The sequence below is a fragment of the Panthera onca genome, chromosome A2 (genome assembly GCF_046562875.1).
Source record: "Panthera onca isolate mPanOnc1 chromosome A2, mPanOnc1 haplotype 2, whole genome shotgun sequence".
Lineage (NCBI taxonomy): Eukaryota > Metazoa > Chordata > Mammalia > Carnivora > Felidae > Panthera > Panthera onca.
Genome location: NC_138340.1, coordinates 53,805,037 through 53,821,577, shown reverse-complemented (window position 1 = coordinate 53,821,577; position 16,541 = coordinate 53,805,037). Strand labels below are relative to the sequence as shown.

At 42.5% G+C, this 16,541-nt stretch overlaps 1 protein-coding gene across 4 annotated transcripts in view; it reads right to left on the bottom strand.

The window, feature by feature from the left end:
• Positions 1-6,876: 6,876 nt before the first annotated feature.
• TSEN2 (tRNA splicing endonuclease subunit 2) overlaps positions 6,877-16,541 on the bottom strand; it is a 48,968-nt gene continuing 39,303 nt past the window's right edge. For all 4 annotated transcript variants that reach the window (XM_078442741.1, XM_078442739.2, XM_078442740.2 and 1 more), the window contains 4 exons: positions 11,971-12,007; positions 10,893-11,004; positions 9,784-9,873; positions 6,877-8,861 (listed from right to left, as the gene is read on the bottom strand). In XM_078442741.1, the coding sequence (XP_078298867.1) occupies positions 8,802-8,861; positions 9,784-9,873; positions 10,893-11,004; positions 11,971-12,007 (299 nt within the window). In that variant the 3' untranslated portion in view covers positions 6,877-8,801. The remainder of the gene's footprint in view (positions 8,862-9,783; positions 9,874-10,892; positions 11,005-11,970; positions 12,008-16,541) is intronic.

Genomic DNA, 16,541 nt, shown 5'->3' with positions numbered 1-16,541 from the left:
TGATATGGCGCCTGATCCCACGACCCTGGGATCATGACCTGAGCCAAAATCAAGAGTCAGATGTTCAATTGACTGAGACACCCAGGCACCACACCCTGGGTTTTAAAAATTGTATTGGATTACAACTAAATTATTCTCATAATGGTTTGATTTTTAAACTGAGATTCCATGATACAGCAGAGTGGCAGCATTTTTATTTACAGAACAATGAAAACTATTTCTATAATTAAAGCTGAACAAATTCACCTTTCCATGTGAACCCAGAAAGTAGGAATTTGTAGAAAGGTGAGCAAGACACAATTAATGAAGTAAATTCACTGGATTGTTTTTATTTAAAAAGCACATGGTAGCCTTTTGACAGCAATAGTGAAACAAAGAGAAGAAAGAAGGAAAGACGTAAGGAAAGCAAGTAAGCCAGGGTCTTGGAATCTAAGTCAGGAAACAGGTTCCACTTCTCAATTAGCCTTTATGAGCATATATGCAAAGTGGATGGCAATTCCTCAAGTCATTCTGCTTCATTTTGCCTGACCTCACATGAGGAGATCAGGGTATTGAGTTTACCAAGGCAAAGCACATCCCCTGCCTACTTTATTATTTTTTAAACTTTATTTATTTATTTAAGTCATCTCTACACCCAGTGTAGGGCTCGAACTCACGACCCTGAGATCAAGAGTCGCCAGCCAGGGGCCCCTCCTCTGTCTACTTTAAATGCATAATTCAGGAAGGATACAAGGAAAGGTGGACTTCTTTCTCTAACACCTTCAGGGGAAGGAAGGGGGAACAGGTGGGAGGAGTAATTATGAAGAAATGAGGTGACTTAACAACCACATCAGAATTCATATGTGCAAATAATCACTGAACTTTAGCCAAGGAGCGAAATGTTTCAGCATTCCTCTCTGGAAACTGCTTCCAGAGTTCACTTTGTTTTTGACCAAATGTGATATACTGCCACATCTAATCTTATGCCCCAGCTATGGCACCAAATAAATGATGTCTAATTTCCAAAAAACCAAATCCATCTTTAAGGAACCGGTAATTTACCCATAATAAAGATATTCAGAAAACTTGCTACAGATCCGTAAAGCCTGTTACCAAGGAGGCATTTGGGTAATGTTTCAGAACTCGGCAAATTCAGTGGGGGGAAAATGCATGGCACACACACCAACATTTGCATTTATAAGTTTGGGTCCTTTTAAGAGAAACAAAACTTCCCACCCAGAACATGATATCGCTTTAAACAGAATCATGACTACTCTTTTGTGGTGTTCAAGAAGTTATAAAGACTTGACTGGGTAAAGATGAAAAATCGAGTGTTGAGTTTGGGATATATTCCAATTTGTCCCTATTCTCTTAACACACTATTTTTGGACTCTACTTCTCTGGTCCAGTTCTTTACCCAATTATTGATAATCAGAGCAGCTGTAATTAATGAATATTCATTAAGGACTCCATACCTGAGTAAGTTTCTTAATCTTTCTTCCCTTTTAATCCTTAAGACCACCTTGAGAAGTAGGTACTAACAATATTCCCAATTTGCACATGAAAAGGGAAATTGAGGAAATGACTTGCCCAAAGTCACACAGTTGGAAAATCAGAGATCAAATCTAGGTTTGACTGTGAAGGCCGTGCACATAACCACTGGGCCACCATTTGCCACCATTAGAGAAGATAAAGGAGAAAATAAAGATTGTGCTTCCATCGACATTCAAACAGGGAATGGAAATACATGTCATAAAAATTCGGATAAAATAAGGGTAAATGTTAAAAATGGCAATTTCATGCTTTCTCTTAGTGCAGCATTCCTTGATTTTCAAACAAAGCTTTCACGGCCTCCAGTCCCTGTTTTAGGGACTGCTCTCCAACCTGGGGGTGAGAACGGCAGCAGTCAGCCTATTTCTTCTTTCACTTCAGGAGGCTACAAATTCCCTCTCATAAAAATCACAATACCACCTTACAAACTTTACCCCTAATGAAGGAAATTAAGCACTGACATAACACCAATAGATGGCAATGTTGCTCAGTTTTGCAGAATTATGAACTGAGAATCCTTCCATTAAGTTTCTTTTATCATACCAGCTAAATGCTAACTGAAGGATGAGGAGAGTCACCATTGGCACCAACTCTGCTTCCCAGAAGAGTTCTCCAGAACTGGCACCCCCACAATGCACCTCTTCCATCTCACGGTCTAGTGCTGCCCTGGGCACACATCTAGTCCTCGTCAACCCTCAAGTAATGACTGACTGCTGGGCTCCTTTTCACTGCAAGGTCATAAAGTTAGCCTCAGGGTTAACTGATTTGAAAGTCTAAAATGATCCACCCAAAGCATTTCCCCAAAGCTTTCAGGGCATGCATGAATCACTCCTATAACCAGGAAAACCTAATAAACATTATTTTAGAAAAAACACACAATGGCCATTTCTGGCTCCCCTTGCACAGGAGGAGAAACTTCTCCCCATCCCCAGAGCTGTCTTCACTACTTTACCTCCAACTATTTTTCTGTCACCTCCTTCTCCTCCACTCTGTCACCTACCAGGGCATAAAATAGGCTTTACATTTCCTAGAGAAAACAATTATGGCAGTGCTTATACTTTTGGTTTATCTGAAAGAGGAAAAAGTACACACGCTTCATGCCAGACACTTTCATTTAGTCCACAAAACACACTCAGCATGCTGTGATCATTTCCATTTCACAGGTGAGGAAGCTAAGATTCTGAGTGATATGGGAAGGCTCCCAAGGTCACCACTGTTTCCCTAGTGTAGACTTGGAATCTGGACCTAGGTTTTTCTAATGCCATTCTTCCTACTTTATCAGAATGTGCTACTTAAAAGTTAGGAAGAGGCGCACCCGGGAGGCTCAACTGGTTAAGCATCCGACTCTTGATTTCACCTCAGGTCATGATCTCATGGTTGGTGAGTTCGAGCCCCACAGGGGCTCTGCAATATCAGTGTGGAGTCTGCTTGGGATTCTTTGTCTTCCTCTCTCTGCGCCCCTCCCCAGCTCTCTCTCAAAAATAAATAAATAAACATTAAAATAAAAGGAAGAATATCTACCTGTGTAACATTGTTTCTGAAAATGAAAAGATTCTAAACATCTTAAACGCTTGCAATGTTTCATTTTTTAAAAAAGAGTGAATTACTTTGAAATTAAAAAAACCTACTACCTCTTAGTTTAACAGTTTCACAAATGTGCTTTTTCATATCATGTACTTCTACAGGATGTCTCCCTGTATTACACAAAGTGGTAGAAAGACTAAACTTTTTCAGCTTATATATAAAAAAAGTAAAGATTGAAGATAAATCAAGCATTAGATAACTCTCAATTTTAGAAATGGACCTCAATTAGTTTCATGGAAGTTAACATTCATGGTATAATTATTTGAGTCTGTAATCAGATTTTTAAGAAATCAATTTAGTTGGTAAAATCATAAATGGGAGGTAGGTGGTGGGGAGAAGAGAACTCATTTCTTTTCAACCTAAGTACTCCTCCACAAGGGGAAAACTAAGTTAAAAACCAATTCAAGTAAATAGCAACTTAAAAAAAAAAAAAAAAGAAGAAAATGACAATGCTTTAACAATAAGGGCAAAAAAAAAAAAAAAAAAAAAAAGACGAAATCAAGATTTTATTCCACAAGTAACAATGACTTTTCAGACTTGTGTACAGACTATGCTCAAAAATGTAGGGAAACCTGAGCAGCTCAATCCCGGTTAAACTGCCTAAAACCACGTCCCATTCATGTTAGTTTAATCCCTGCCAATCCCTGTATGAATCACTTAATAGAACTGAGTCTCCTTACAGGAGAACTTAGGCCAGTAGAGGCACAGACATCGGGATTTCCCCGCACAGTCTGGGAATGAGGTCAGAAAAATGTCAGTCTCTAAAACTGAAGCTAAGAGAATCAACATACGATAAGCGACTGCACAAATCACTGCCTGATGATGATGGGTAATGGTTGTTCTTAAGACAGAAGAACTTCCTCTTGCCTCACCAAATGAATCAGCATAGCTGGAAATTACTGGAAGTCCATCACGAGCCAGGCATGGTACTAATAAGCACCTTGTAAGGGCCAAGCCACTTAATCTTCCAGCAAGCCTCTGGACATCATTATTATTTTTAATTTTTTTTTTTCTCATGGAGGTGAGACTCTTATTCCATAAACTTATTTTCAAGGGAAAGATTCTGCACTTAGTAGATTCAGTGCTGTGCAACCATCACCTCCACTTCCAAAACATTCTATTACCTCTAAAGGAGACTCTGGACCCACCAAACAGTTGCTCCTTAGTCCTCCCCCACTGACCCTGGGAACCACTGATCTGTGTTCTCTATGGATTTATCTATTTTGGATATATACCTGGAATCAAACACTATGTGGCATTTCTTTCACTTGATATGTGTTTGAGATCCATCCATGTTGCACGTACCAGCTCTTCACTCCTTTTTGTGGCTGAACAGGATTCTCTTGTATGTGAAGGCTGAGAACATTAGTTCTATTTTATAGATGAGGAAACAGGTTAAGATCACATGGTGAGTAAGGGGATGAGTTGGGATGCAAACCTGTGTCTGACTCTAAAGCATGTAACCGTAGCCATCTTGTCATCCAGCCAAGGCCAATTAAAGAAACCAAGCAAGTGCTGACAACCAGAGTCTCAACATTTTAAAAATCCTGAAGACTGGGGCAACTGGGTTGGTCAGGAGGTTAAGCATCCAACTCTTGATTTCAGCTCAGGTCATATCTCAAGGTTTGTGGGTTTGAGCCTAGCGTTGGGCTGTGTGCGGACATTGCAGAGCCTGCCTGGAATTCCCTGTCTCCCTCTCTCTCTCTCTGCCCCTCCCCTGCCTGTGCTCTCTCAAAATAAATAAATATAAAATAAACTTAAAAAAAAAAATCCTGATAACTGTAAGCTACTCAGTCTAACCTGAGGAGGTGGTGCCTTAAAGGCAGGGCAGGTTTGCAATACAGAACCATTTATCGGTGCCCTGTTGCTGTCCCAGCTGGCCCCACCTCCCAAGGGTGACCGACCTGTTCTAGCCATGGTTTCTTCAGGAGGCAGCATGAAGGTAATGCAGTTCACTGAGCCGACAGAACAGCCCTTCTGGCCACAGAACAGCCCTCAGCTCTTGACTTGCTGTGCACAGGAGAGCTGAGCTATGACTGGTTCCTTTGTAGAAGGCTCACCCCATTACCCAGCCTTCAATAAAATTATCTCTGTGGAGACTAATTACAAGTTAAGAACCACACAACGCTTCCAGGTTTGTAAGTGGGGTCCACAGATGGTCCTCATGGAATCTGTGAACCTGCTGAAGATTATGCCAAAACCAGATGCACGAGCATGTTCCTGGTGGGGGCCCCAGGCTGCACCCCAACACCGAGGCAGGGGACCACCACCCAGATGTACCAGCACATACCAGGCCTGCCTGGAGTGTTGGGCAGCCTTCCTTTCTAACCTCCACTCAGGCCCTAATCGTGACGTATTTCTGACTTCACATGCTTTTCTAGGTTGGTGTCACTTTAGCTGTGGAGATCTTATAAAGGCACTAAATAGGACTGAGAGTTCTGGGGTCAAGTCCTCCGCTCGCACTCCGTGGTGGTGGTGTGGGGTGGTCACGTCTCTGAGCCTCAAACCTTCATCCTGTGGAGGCTCCCACCATTTGAAGTCAAAAGTCTGTTGTGTGATTCTAAGATTTACACCTTAGTATTTCATGATTTATGTTATTATTTTAAATGATACTATTTTTATTTTTAAATTTCAATTCCCATTTTCCATGTATTTGTAGTTGTTGAAATCAAATTGATTTTCTGTATTGGAAAAAAAGCCTATTGTGTGATAAGCAAGAACACAGGGGTCTGCCCCATCTTAAACTCTACTATCTGAATATCTGCTATAACTATTTACAAAAAAAATGGTATATTGGCTATCCAAATACAAAACAATGAGTATAGGAGTCGTCAGCAAAATCACTCAAGTTGTGAGTGTCCGGACCACACGGCACGTGCTGGTCTTAGCTGACTGCTCCATGCTTGTGCTGTTTAGATGTGTGCTGTATTGTCGCATCATTTCCCCCGCTGTATTAAGTAAAAACGTCTCTTATGGGACTGGAAAAGCCCAAGAAGAAAGTAGGTGATTTTTTTTTTTTTAAACTTTACTTATTTGAGAAAGAGAGAGAGCATGTGAGCAGGGCAGGCAGAGAGAGAGAGGGAAAGAGAGAATCACAAGCAGGCTCCGTGCTGTCAGCACAGAGCTCAGTGAGGAGCTCGATCCCACAAACCGTGAGATCATGACCTGAGCTAAGATCAAGAGTTGGACACTGAACTGACTGAGCCAACCAGGTGCTATTAAAGTATGGGAGTTTTAAAGGCCCAAGAAATCCCCTTTATTAGAAAAAAAAATTAGAAGTGATAGTTCAGAAAGGTGGTCACATAAAAGATACAGTCTTGGCCAAGTATGTATTCCTTCTTTTTTGTGTATATATTTTTTGCACTGGGTAACAAAACAACTTGTAAAAAGTGCTGGTTCCACAAAGTTTCGCGGCGTTCTTGAGTGTGGCGTGCTGTTAAAGCCAGTGAAATTCTTGTATGGAGGCTGCATAGCCAGTCAGCGTGATGCTACTGAACACATGCTGGTACACTGGGCAGCTTAGACACCTTGGGAGAGCTGAGAGAGAGGATTTGGTGAAGAATTCCAGTTTTAAAGCAAATCTCGGAGGTTTGAGATTTAAGAACCACATAAAACATGCTTGGAAGAGAGTGAGTGAAGCAACTTCTGCTCTGTAAGGCGGCAGCATCTCCCCACTGAACCACAGCCATTTGTGAAGGTGGTTTTATCACAGAGCAAATTTCCAATCTTGCTGAACCTGAGCTTTTTTTAAAAAAAAACACATGCCATCTGTTACATTTATTTCAGAAGGTAAGAAAAAAGTGCCAGGACATAATACATCTAAAGACAAGCTAATACTGCTTTTAGCTGGTAACTGTGAGGCTCATGTAACCCAAAACCTTTGCTGGTACATCATTCCAGAACCCCAGGGCCCTTGGGAAATGCTGAAGAGTGCATGGCCCACTGCAGCATGTTCAGACGGTGTACATGAAGGAGGAAAATCTTTCATACAAGGCTTGTTTAAAGATGGTGCTTTTGGACATCCTTCTACAGCTTTCGTTTATAAGTAGTATCTGTGCAGTCTTGTGGCTTTTCTACATCTTTACTGTAGCCTTTACATGAAGAAGTCACCACAACCTTGAAGGCACATTAGCAGATGATAAGCAGGTGATGTGGGTGCTCACGGCTGACAGAACTATGATGAAGGATTCGCAGAAGAGTTTTTACCATCAAGGCATATGACGCACTGATCGGGTATGGAGAGAAGTGTCACCACAAATGACAGATGAAATGGGGAAAAAAATAGCGTCTGAAATTTTTGCTGACTTTCAGGGTTTTAAAAAAGTGATGATGTTTGAAAGCCAAGTCTCTGACTTTGCTAAGGAGCCTGGTGAGAGCAAAGCGGGTAGTAAAAATGTTGAGCTACTGGTATCGCTAACGTACAGCAAAAAGGCGTATTACTGAGAGGCTCTTTCAAATTGGTAATCATATTGGTCTGCATCGGAGGGAAAAAGAGGAGCTCCCTTATTTCAACGCCAAATCTTTAAAATGTAGATCATGCAGATCTAATGCTTCTGTTGCGAGAGCAGGATCATGACGTGAACAGAAGCACCATGTTCAAAAACGACATCAGGTGGAATCTCAGGCCGCCGGAAGCTCCAAGACCACACGTCACAGGAATGCAAACACTCCAGCTCTCACCGTCCACTTCTGGGGTATGCAGTGTCAAAGAGAAGACTGCCATTGTCTTGAATTTGGACACTGGACGAATCTCACACACCTGTTTCCCTCAGGCTGTCACTGGTTTCCCTCCTGCTCATCTTCCCCTCCACCCCTGCTGCCCTGCAAAACCTTGACTGGTATGTAACCAATTTGAAAAAGGCTTTGTTTACTGAGTTTTACTAAATGCTAACTGCATTCATTATGTATCCTCATACATTATTTCACTACCTATTTTTATTTTACAAACAAGTTCACTGAAGCAAGATGCAATTTTTATCTAATACTGTATAACACTGTGGTGTACTGGACACAAATGTGCCCATCAGTGAGCTGAGAGTTAATGATTAGGTGATGACGTTTTTGAAAGGCTTTACGATACAGAAATCCTGGACAGATAATAAGTGGATTTTCCAGGGTTGAGTAATTGGTTGAAGTTCTTAGAAAAGATGAGACACATCATTTTTTCCATTTAACATATTGGCACACAGAGTCTTATAATCCCCAAGTTTCCTTTCCGGCACACTGTCAGGAACACACTGGATGTGAGTAATGAGATGCGTAGAAAAGAGTTTGGGAAACTGTACCGTGTCACATAAATGTAAACTACTGTCGTTGTCAGGTAAAATCAGAGAGTAACAGAATGTCCCTGTAGCTGGAAGAGTCCTCTTGGAACTCATCTAGTCCAATGTGCTTACTGAATAGGTGAGGATGCGGGCCCACAGACGAGAAATTCAGGATCAGTCAGGGTCAGTAACTTACTCAAGAACAGAATCTGAAGGCCAGCAGAGGGCTCTTTGTTCTCCCCTGTGTCATTTTATCTTTTAAAATACTAATTGCTTTTTGGTGATGGGGGGGGACATGCCCTTTAGAACTTTTCACTTACTGGGCGATTATAGTAAGAGGACTTTTTACCTCACACAGAACTTGGCTTATTGTAGGACACTCAACAGTATTTGTTGGTAAATCAGAATTCTGAGGTTGAATTGTTAAAGTTCGTCTTGGTCACTTCTCTCTCGTGAAGAAACCCAACGGCTTAGAATCACCTCCTGCAACCAATCAAAATAAAAAGGTGACTGAAAGTTTCAACATCAGAAATGAAAGAACATGCTAGGTGTGTGACATCACAGTAACATTTCACAAAGAGTTGTCTGTATAATGATGACACCTGTTCCTGTTCCTTGTTACTGAAACATCTGGAGAAAATGTACACACCTTATACGCAAATACCACCTACCATAATCACACAAAGATTTTAAAAGCTAAATGTGCCTTGGCCTTGGTATCCCACTGGGACATTTCAGGAAAAGGAATCTGAGAGCTAGCACGAGAACCAAATCTGAGATGTATCCGGGTATGCATCTGGTGTATCCGGGCTGGCACTGAGAAGGGAGAAGTGGATCTGGGCTGGCATTTTAGGAACAGCTAACTGAGTGGGCACAGGCAAGACAAACTGGATGGATGAGGCGCTGAGGCCGGGGAAGCCGAATGGTGACTGGTGGGGCTGTAGAGGGACCGGGTGGTGTGAACAAGGAGATGGGGTGCAATGTTAGAGATGAAAGAGGACGAGGACGGCTGCATGTGGGGGAGGAGTCACAGCAGACAGGCAGTTACTTGCAGAAATAGCGAGTAACCCTGGGGGACAGCATGATGAATGTGGCAGTCTTGCCAGAGAAAAACTCTCCAGGAAGACTGGGAACTGGGAGAGGCTTGGCTGGGTGGTCCCAGGCCGCCTATGAGAGCAGTTTCAGCTGAATGGTGGGGATGGAAGCCAGATGACACTGCAGGTAAAGCAGCAGCAGCAGTTAAGGGGGACTGAGAGCAGGCTCAGCGGGGAGAGGGCCTGTGGGGGCTTCCTGTTACCAAGGCAAGAGGTTTTCCTTTCTTTTCTTGGGACCACGTGGTCCAGAGGACACAATACAGTGGATACGGTCTTTAGGATGCCATGAACTTGTCTCTGAGTTTACCTACCTGAACTTTGATTTGTTTCATACACTCTGGTGACTCCATCTCTTTGTCAGTCATGGTAGAGGGTTTAATCAAATAGCACAGCATAAGTTCCTATTGAGAAACAAAGAACAATCTCCACATCCCACACAATAATAATATAAATTTGGGTGCGTGATCAGGAAGTGCAGGCAGTCTCCATTCCCTCCCACTGAGTGCTCCTGGAAACTCACAAAGCATACCGATTTCCTCCAGGAACACGAATGGGCCCGGGATCTAACTAAGGACCAGGCCCATACAATGGGTGTAAAAATACTAGAAACAGTACAGATTTCCTATTTCTAAAAGATAAAGCTATTTTTTACAGGCTAAACCTAAGCAGCTTCACCTGCAGACAAGGCAGTTGCCCCCTGGCCTCTGCTGGGCCTTCTGGTGTCACCTCCCACAGCGCCTCCAGCAGCAGTGGGACAGACTCAGAGGGGCTCACAGTCTGTGTTTGGTTAGCAAGTTATTGAGTAACAGAGAACACACAAAGCTTTCATCCTTAGTAGTCCTGGGGTAAGATGAAATTTCCCTCCTGTCTTGACGGGAGCAGGATATGGCAGAAGACAAGTCTGGCAGTCAGACGACTGTGGGTCTGAATCCCCATTCTACATATAAGCTGCATGATCTTGGGTTTGTCCCTTAACATCTCTGACTCTGATTCCTCACTCTTAGGGATAAGGATACCAACAGGGTGGTGACAAAACATGTACAGTGTTTAGCTATAAATACTAATATCCTTCCTCTCGCTTCAAGAGATCTGCTAGCTTTGAAAAGAAATCAATGTTTTGACTCCTTTGTGAATGTGTGTAACTTTTGAGCGTGTGTTGACAGCAGGCCCGGGAAGGGAGGCAATGCCCACCAACATCAATCACTAGGGATCTTTGAAGCTCAATTCGTGGTGCTCAGTACCAGAGGGTAGGGGCAGGGAACACGAGAAGAGGTCAGCTTCTAGCCCCCCACCTTTTTAGAACTTCACTGGCAGGAACACTGTGAAGTTCCTACAGATGACTTTTATGATTCTACTACATTTAAGAAAAAAAAATCCAAGCATTTAAATGACTTGTGAATGCCAAAGCTGATGTCGTTACCTTGGAGACATTAACTGAAACTCTGCTCAAGGCAGCCAGTGACCTCCAGCTGAAAGGTCTGCGAAGAGAGCCCTCAAAATGGTCGTCGACTAATTCAATAATGACAGAATAACTGGAAGACACACAGAGGGCATTAAAAAGCATGAAATCAACCTCTTTAAAAAGAATAATGCGGGGCGCCTGGGTGGCGCAGTCGGTTAAGCGTCCGACTTCAGCCAGGTCACGATCTCACGGTCTGTGAGTTCGAGCCCCGCGTCGGGCTCTGGGCTGACAGCTCGGAGCCTGGAGCCTCTTTCCGATTCTGTGTCTCCCTCTCTCTCTGCCCCTCCCCCGTTCATGCTCTGTCTCTCTCTGTCCCAAAAATAAAAAAAAAAATTAAAAAAAAAAAAAAAAAAAAAAAAGAATAATGCTTGTTCTACCAAACAAAGATACAGAAAATAAAACGTACATCATCTCCTCCTAAATTCTCCTACAACGTTATTGGGAAAAATATTAATGAAAAACTCCTACTTTAAATTACAAACTTTCAGGCTGATCTCAACAGTGACAAGGAGAGAACAGAAATACTTTACCCGACGAGAAAGCTGTGAATTCATTCAACTGTTTAGATACTCACTGATATTAAGATGAACAATTACTGCATAGAGTAACTGAATGTGTAATACTAAAACATATTATAACCTATTTATTACTATGTACATAGTACAACATTAGTGTATAAAGCACAGTTGCAGAGCATCTATTCCTAACAGGCCAAGAGAAACATGATTGTAATTGTTTCTGTGGCACAGGAGGTCACTGGAGGTCAGAAATTTCCTCCTGTCCTTTGAAGCCATTACCTTACTTAAAAAATCATCACAGGGGCACCTGGGTGGCTCAGTTGGTTGAGCATCCGACTTCGGCTCAGGTCATGATCTCACGGTTCATGAGTTCGAGCCCCATGTTGGGCGTGCTGCTGTCAGCCTGTCAGCACAGAGCCCACTTTGGATCTTCTGTCCCCTTCTCTCTGCCCCTCCCCCACTTTACACTCTCACTCAAAAAATAAATAAAACATTAAAAAAAAAAAATCACTCCAAACCTTGCATGGTAAAATGGAGGGCCTTTTCGATACAACACTGCAAAGAAAAAGAAAGAAAATGTATAACCCCTTAAAATCAAAATCTTACTGTATTATTGATGTTTTCTCTTCTCCAAAGAGCTATAAATACCCAATTATCTGTACATGGGTAATGTGCAAAATGTCCAGTGGTCTATTTTTAAAACCCAAACTGTTTTTTCCCCCCCTTGGAACAAAATGCAATTAATAAAGCAAATCTGTGGCCAGGACCCGAACCTTCTCATCCCACCCTCACCCCACAAATGAAATCCAAACTGAAATACAAGTGATTTTTGTCTTGCCTCTTGTCTTACAATCTCCAGAGTGAGAATGTGAAATAATGTCACAACATGTGAAGTTCATATAATAACATTTTGTTATTAATTTTTCATCAGTGTAATTCAAAGTGCCCGAGCTACTCTGGCTAGGTACAAGCTGACTTGAGTGTTGGTACCAGAGATGAGTAACCATACGTACCACCTGTGGAGATTAGTCTGCCCTACTAATTTAATCTATGGAGCTCAAAAGCCAGTGCCCAAAAGAGCCTGGAGCAGGGACTCTGCCACGTGGACTCTGGAACTGTGCACAGAATCCTGCAGAGGCACACAGTCTGTGGTGGGGAGTAGCTATCTGTTCATCAAACCTATTTCTCCTCTCTTTCCAGGCACATGGCTAGACCCTGTCTCTCAGTTTCCCAAGCAGAAAGCCTGGCCCATAAAACCCTTCCATGCACCAATTGTGTGTTTATTCCTTTTTGAAGGTGACCTTGAAAGCCATGTGGTGAAGGCCATGGAGCCACAGGGAAGCAACCTGGGCTCCTGAAGCACCTTTGGGAGTCGATTGGCCCACCACTCAGAGATACTGGTTTTGAATTTCACGTGCAATGAAACTGTTAGGCCTCTGAGATTTGGGGTTTATATGTAACTATAGCTATAAAAATTACCTTTACTAATACACAATTACATCTGTAAGCTTGTGGCCAGTGCAAATCAAAGCAGAAAAAGTTCTTATCCATTGAAGAATTGACAGAATCTTCCTTTTTGGCAGTAACAGTACTGTAGCTAATCCCATTTCCCTAAGGCTCAGCAAGCTCAGAGCCAACTTTACAGCCTCAGTTAGTAACCCTGTAGGATCCTAGAGACAATACAGCAACCCTTCACCTAGAGTACATTTTCTAGGGTCACATTTCCTTTTTATTATTTTATTTCCTATTTAAAGGATATTTAAAGGATTTGGCAAGCAGCTCAAATTCACTGTGTAAGGGCACAAATTTAAGTAAATACCCCAACATACAATCCTCAATGTTTTGAGACGCAGTGGAAAGAAACCACGTACTGGAAAAAACTTGAATTCAGGAGTTTTGTTTCCTGTCCAGTCTCTGCCATTCTTGGAGGTGTGACTCCAAACAAGTTACTAATATCTCTGAGCCTCAGTGTCCAGAATTACAAAATGAAGAACAAGGGGAAATTGGGACCTTTTCTAGCCCTCAAATACCATTATTTATGATCAGGCACACATCTTGAATCTCATGTGCATCTGGAACACTGGAACATTCACAGCTCGAAAGCAGCTCTTACCTACAGGTTGGGTCACTTCAGATGACTGATGATGATGGTATAGTTTAGAAGTTAAAAGCATGAACACTGACATCAGACACACTCAAGTTCAAGTCTTAGCAGTATCAAGACGACATGATGAAGCCCTGTGTTTCAACTTCCTTATTATAAAAAACCTGGCGTAGTGACTGAATGTAGAGGCATTGACATGGTGGCTGGCATAAAGTAAGGGTTCAAAATGTTACCTAGGATAGTAATCATAATGATGACAGCATATTCAGAGGGAAAAGTAAAATTGTTTTTACAAAAATGCCTCTCAAGCAGAAAGATGAAAACTTTGGAAGTCTAAGAAATCCTGGGCATTCAAAAATAAAGTCTGAAAGAACGGGGAAATGAAGGGAAAGCTCCTTCTTTTAAGTGAACGTCAGAGATGGCGTGTGGAAGGAACGACAGAATTACAAAATGATGATTAGTGTAAGAAATTAATTCGGGCAACTGTTGTAATTATCAGGGAACCAGATACACACAGTCTCACCCTACACATTACTTGTTAATTACAAAAGGAAAAATGTAATTTTACAACAGACATCTGACAATGGTCACTTCGGCCACGTGATCATACAGTGGGACAGCCTGATGTTAAGTACCTCCTGATGGGGCACAATAAATACACAGAGAACCCATGCATGCTGAAGAATGGTGAGATGGAGTCTAATGATGAGGAAACAATCGAACGTATCTAGAATGTGGGATATCCTCTAGGAGTTTTCAAGAAAACTCAGTATCATGAAAAACCAACAAGGTAGAGGAACCGTTTTAGATTTAAAAAAGCTAAAGAGGCCGTAGTGGGGTGAATTGTGGCCCCCAAAAGGTACGTTTACATCTTAATCCCTGAATCTGTGAATGTGGCCTTATTTGAAGAAGGTTCTTTGCAGAGACTGGAGTGATAAGCCAAGGGACACCAGGTGCCACTAGAAACACTATAGACAAGGGACCGAGTTCCCCTACTGTCTCTGGAGAGAGAATGGTCCTGTGAATGTCTGGTCTCCAGAACTGTGAGAGAATAAGTTTATGCTGTTTTTCTAAAAAAAAATTTTTTTTTAATGTTTATTTATTTTTGAGAGAGAGACAGAGCGTGAGCAGGGGAGGGGCAGAGAGAGAGAGAGACAGACACAGAATCCGAAGCAGGTTCCAGGCTCTGAGCCATCAGCACAGAGCCTGACGTGGGGCTCAAACCCATGAACTTCGAGATCATGACCTGAGCCAAAGTTGGACACTTAACCAACGAGCCACCCAGGCGCCCCAGTTTCTGTTGCTTTAAGCCCCCCACTCCAGTATGTGGTAATTTATTATGGCAGCCATAGCAAAATAAAAGAGAAACCTGTGATACCAAATGTGGTAAGTGAACTGTGACTAGAGCTGGTATTGAAAACAAAAACGACCTCCCCCCGCACAGCCACAAGACACATTTTGGGGACAGCAGAAGAAAATTTAAATTTTCTGATATTTTGGTGATACTGAAAAATTCTAGGGGCGCCTGGGTGGCTCAGTTGGTTAAGCGTCCAACTTCGGCTCAGGTCATGATCTCATGGTTTGTGGGTTCAAGATCATGCTGACAGCTCAGAGCCTGGAGCCTGCTTCGAATTCGGTGTCTCCTTCTCTCTCAAAAATAAAATAAATGTTAAGAAAAATTAATAAAGAAAAAAGAAAATTTCTAATTTCTGTTGGGTATAGTATGGTATTACCGTTATGTAGGAGAACGTCCCTATTCTTATGAGCTGCATGCAGAAATACTAAGGCTTATATGTGCAGATGTGGAAAATGTTAAAGTATTTAAAAAATTTGACTAGAAAAGAAGCCAAGAGAGTGGTTCAGGAAAGAACCAAAAAGGGAGACGGAAGAAGGTGCACCTCCTTGTTCTGTGAGGAGTACAGAGGAGCTGCTCTAAAGCCTCTCCCTGGCTCAGTCTCTAGGTGGGGCGCCATGCCCAGGACGGTTCCTCTGGGCTCTGGGAATCCTGTAACTCTGTTGGCTTCTAACAGCTCCCGTCATTCCACTTGTCCTCTGACTTCTAATTTGCAGGCAGCTGCGAAATCACATGACCAAACTTAGTCAGTGCAAATCCAAAACTGGAGTGTATGGGAAGGAGGCTTGGGATTAACTAGATCTTAAGTTACATCAACCAGTAGCTGCCTGCGTCAGAAAAAAACAAAAAATCTACACCTTGAGTTGGATTTTCGCTTTCTGGCTGGCAGAGAAGTACCACTCCGTGGAAGTACACGGAGCTCGGACCCAGACAGAGCTAATCTCTGCACCTACTTGCTGTGGGACCCTTGGCAACTCCCTTGACCCTTTTAAACAGTAATTTCCTCAGCGCATTATAAAAGGAGGTGAATGCCACACGCCTCACAGGAGTATGAAGAGTAAATAAGACGAGGGAAGAAAAGCACCAAGAAAAGGTGCCCGGTTGCCTTAAGAGCCAGCAGCTATGGGAGCTTCTGGGTGGGGAATATAAGGAAAGGCTCCCACTTGGTTTCTAGTCTAGTTTTCATCAGTGGGTGATCAAGGTCAAGTAGCTCAGCAGCTGCACTTGATTTGAGATCCATATCACTAGCTCGAGTACCACTCCTAGAATGAAATGTGATTGACAAGATTTATTCAAGGGAAGAGTTTCCCTGATAAGATGTGAATTTCATAAGGGCCCTTTGTCATGAGTCATTACCTCTGTAAACAGAAACAATGGTCAAGAGAGGATGTCCTGGGTTTAACCTGTCTTGGCAGTTCTAGGGTATGTGTGATTAGGTCATCAACCCTCAAAATAATATTGCTAAAAAACAGCAGCCACCGAGGAACTGTGCCCAGAGAAGAGGTAAAGTTTAGGAAACCGTTCCTCTTTTTAAATTTTGTGGGTTTTTTTGTTTTTGAGAGAGAAAGACACAGAGAGAGCAAGCGAGTGAGCATGTGTGCATGAGTGAGGGGGTGAGGGGCAGAGAGACA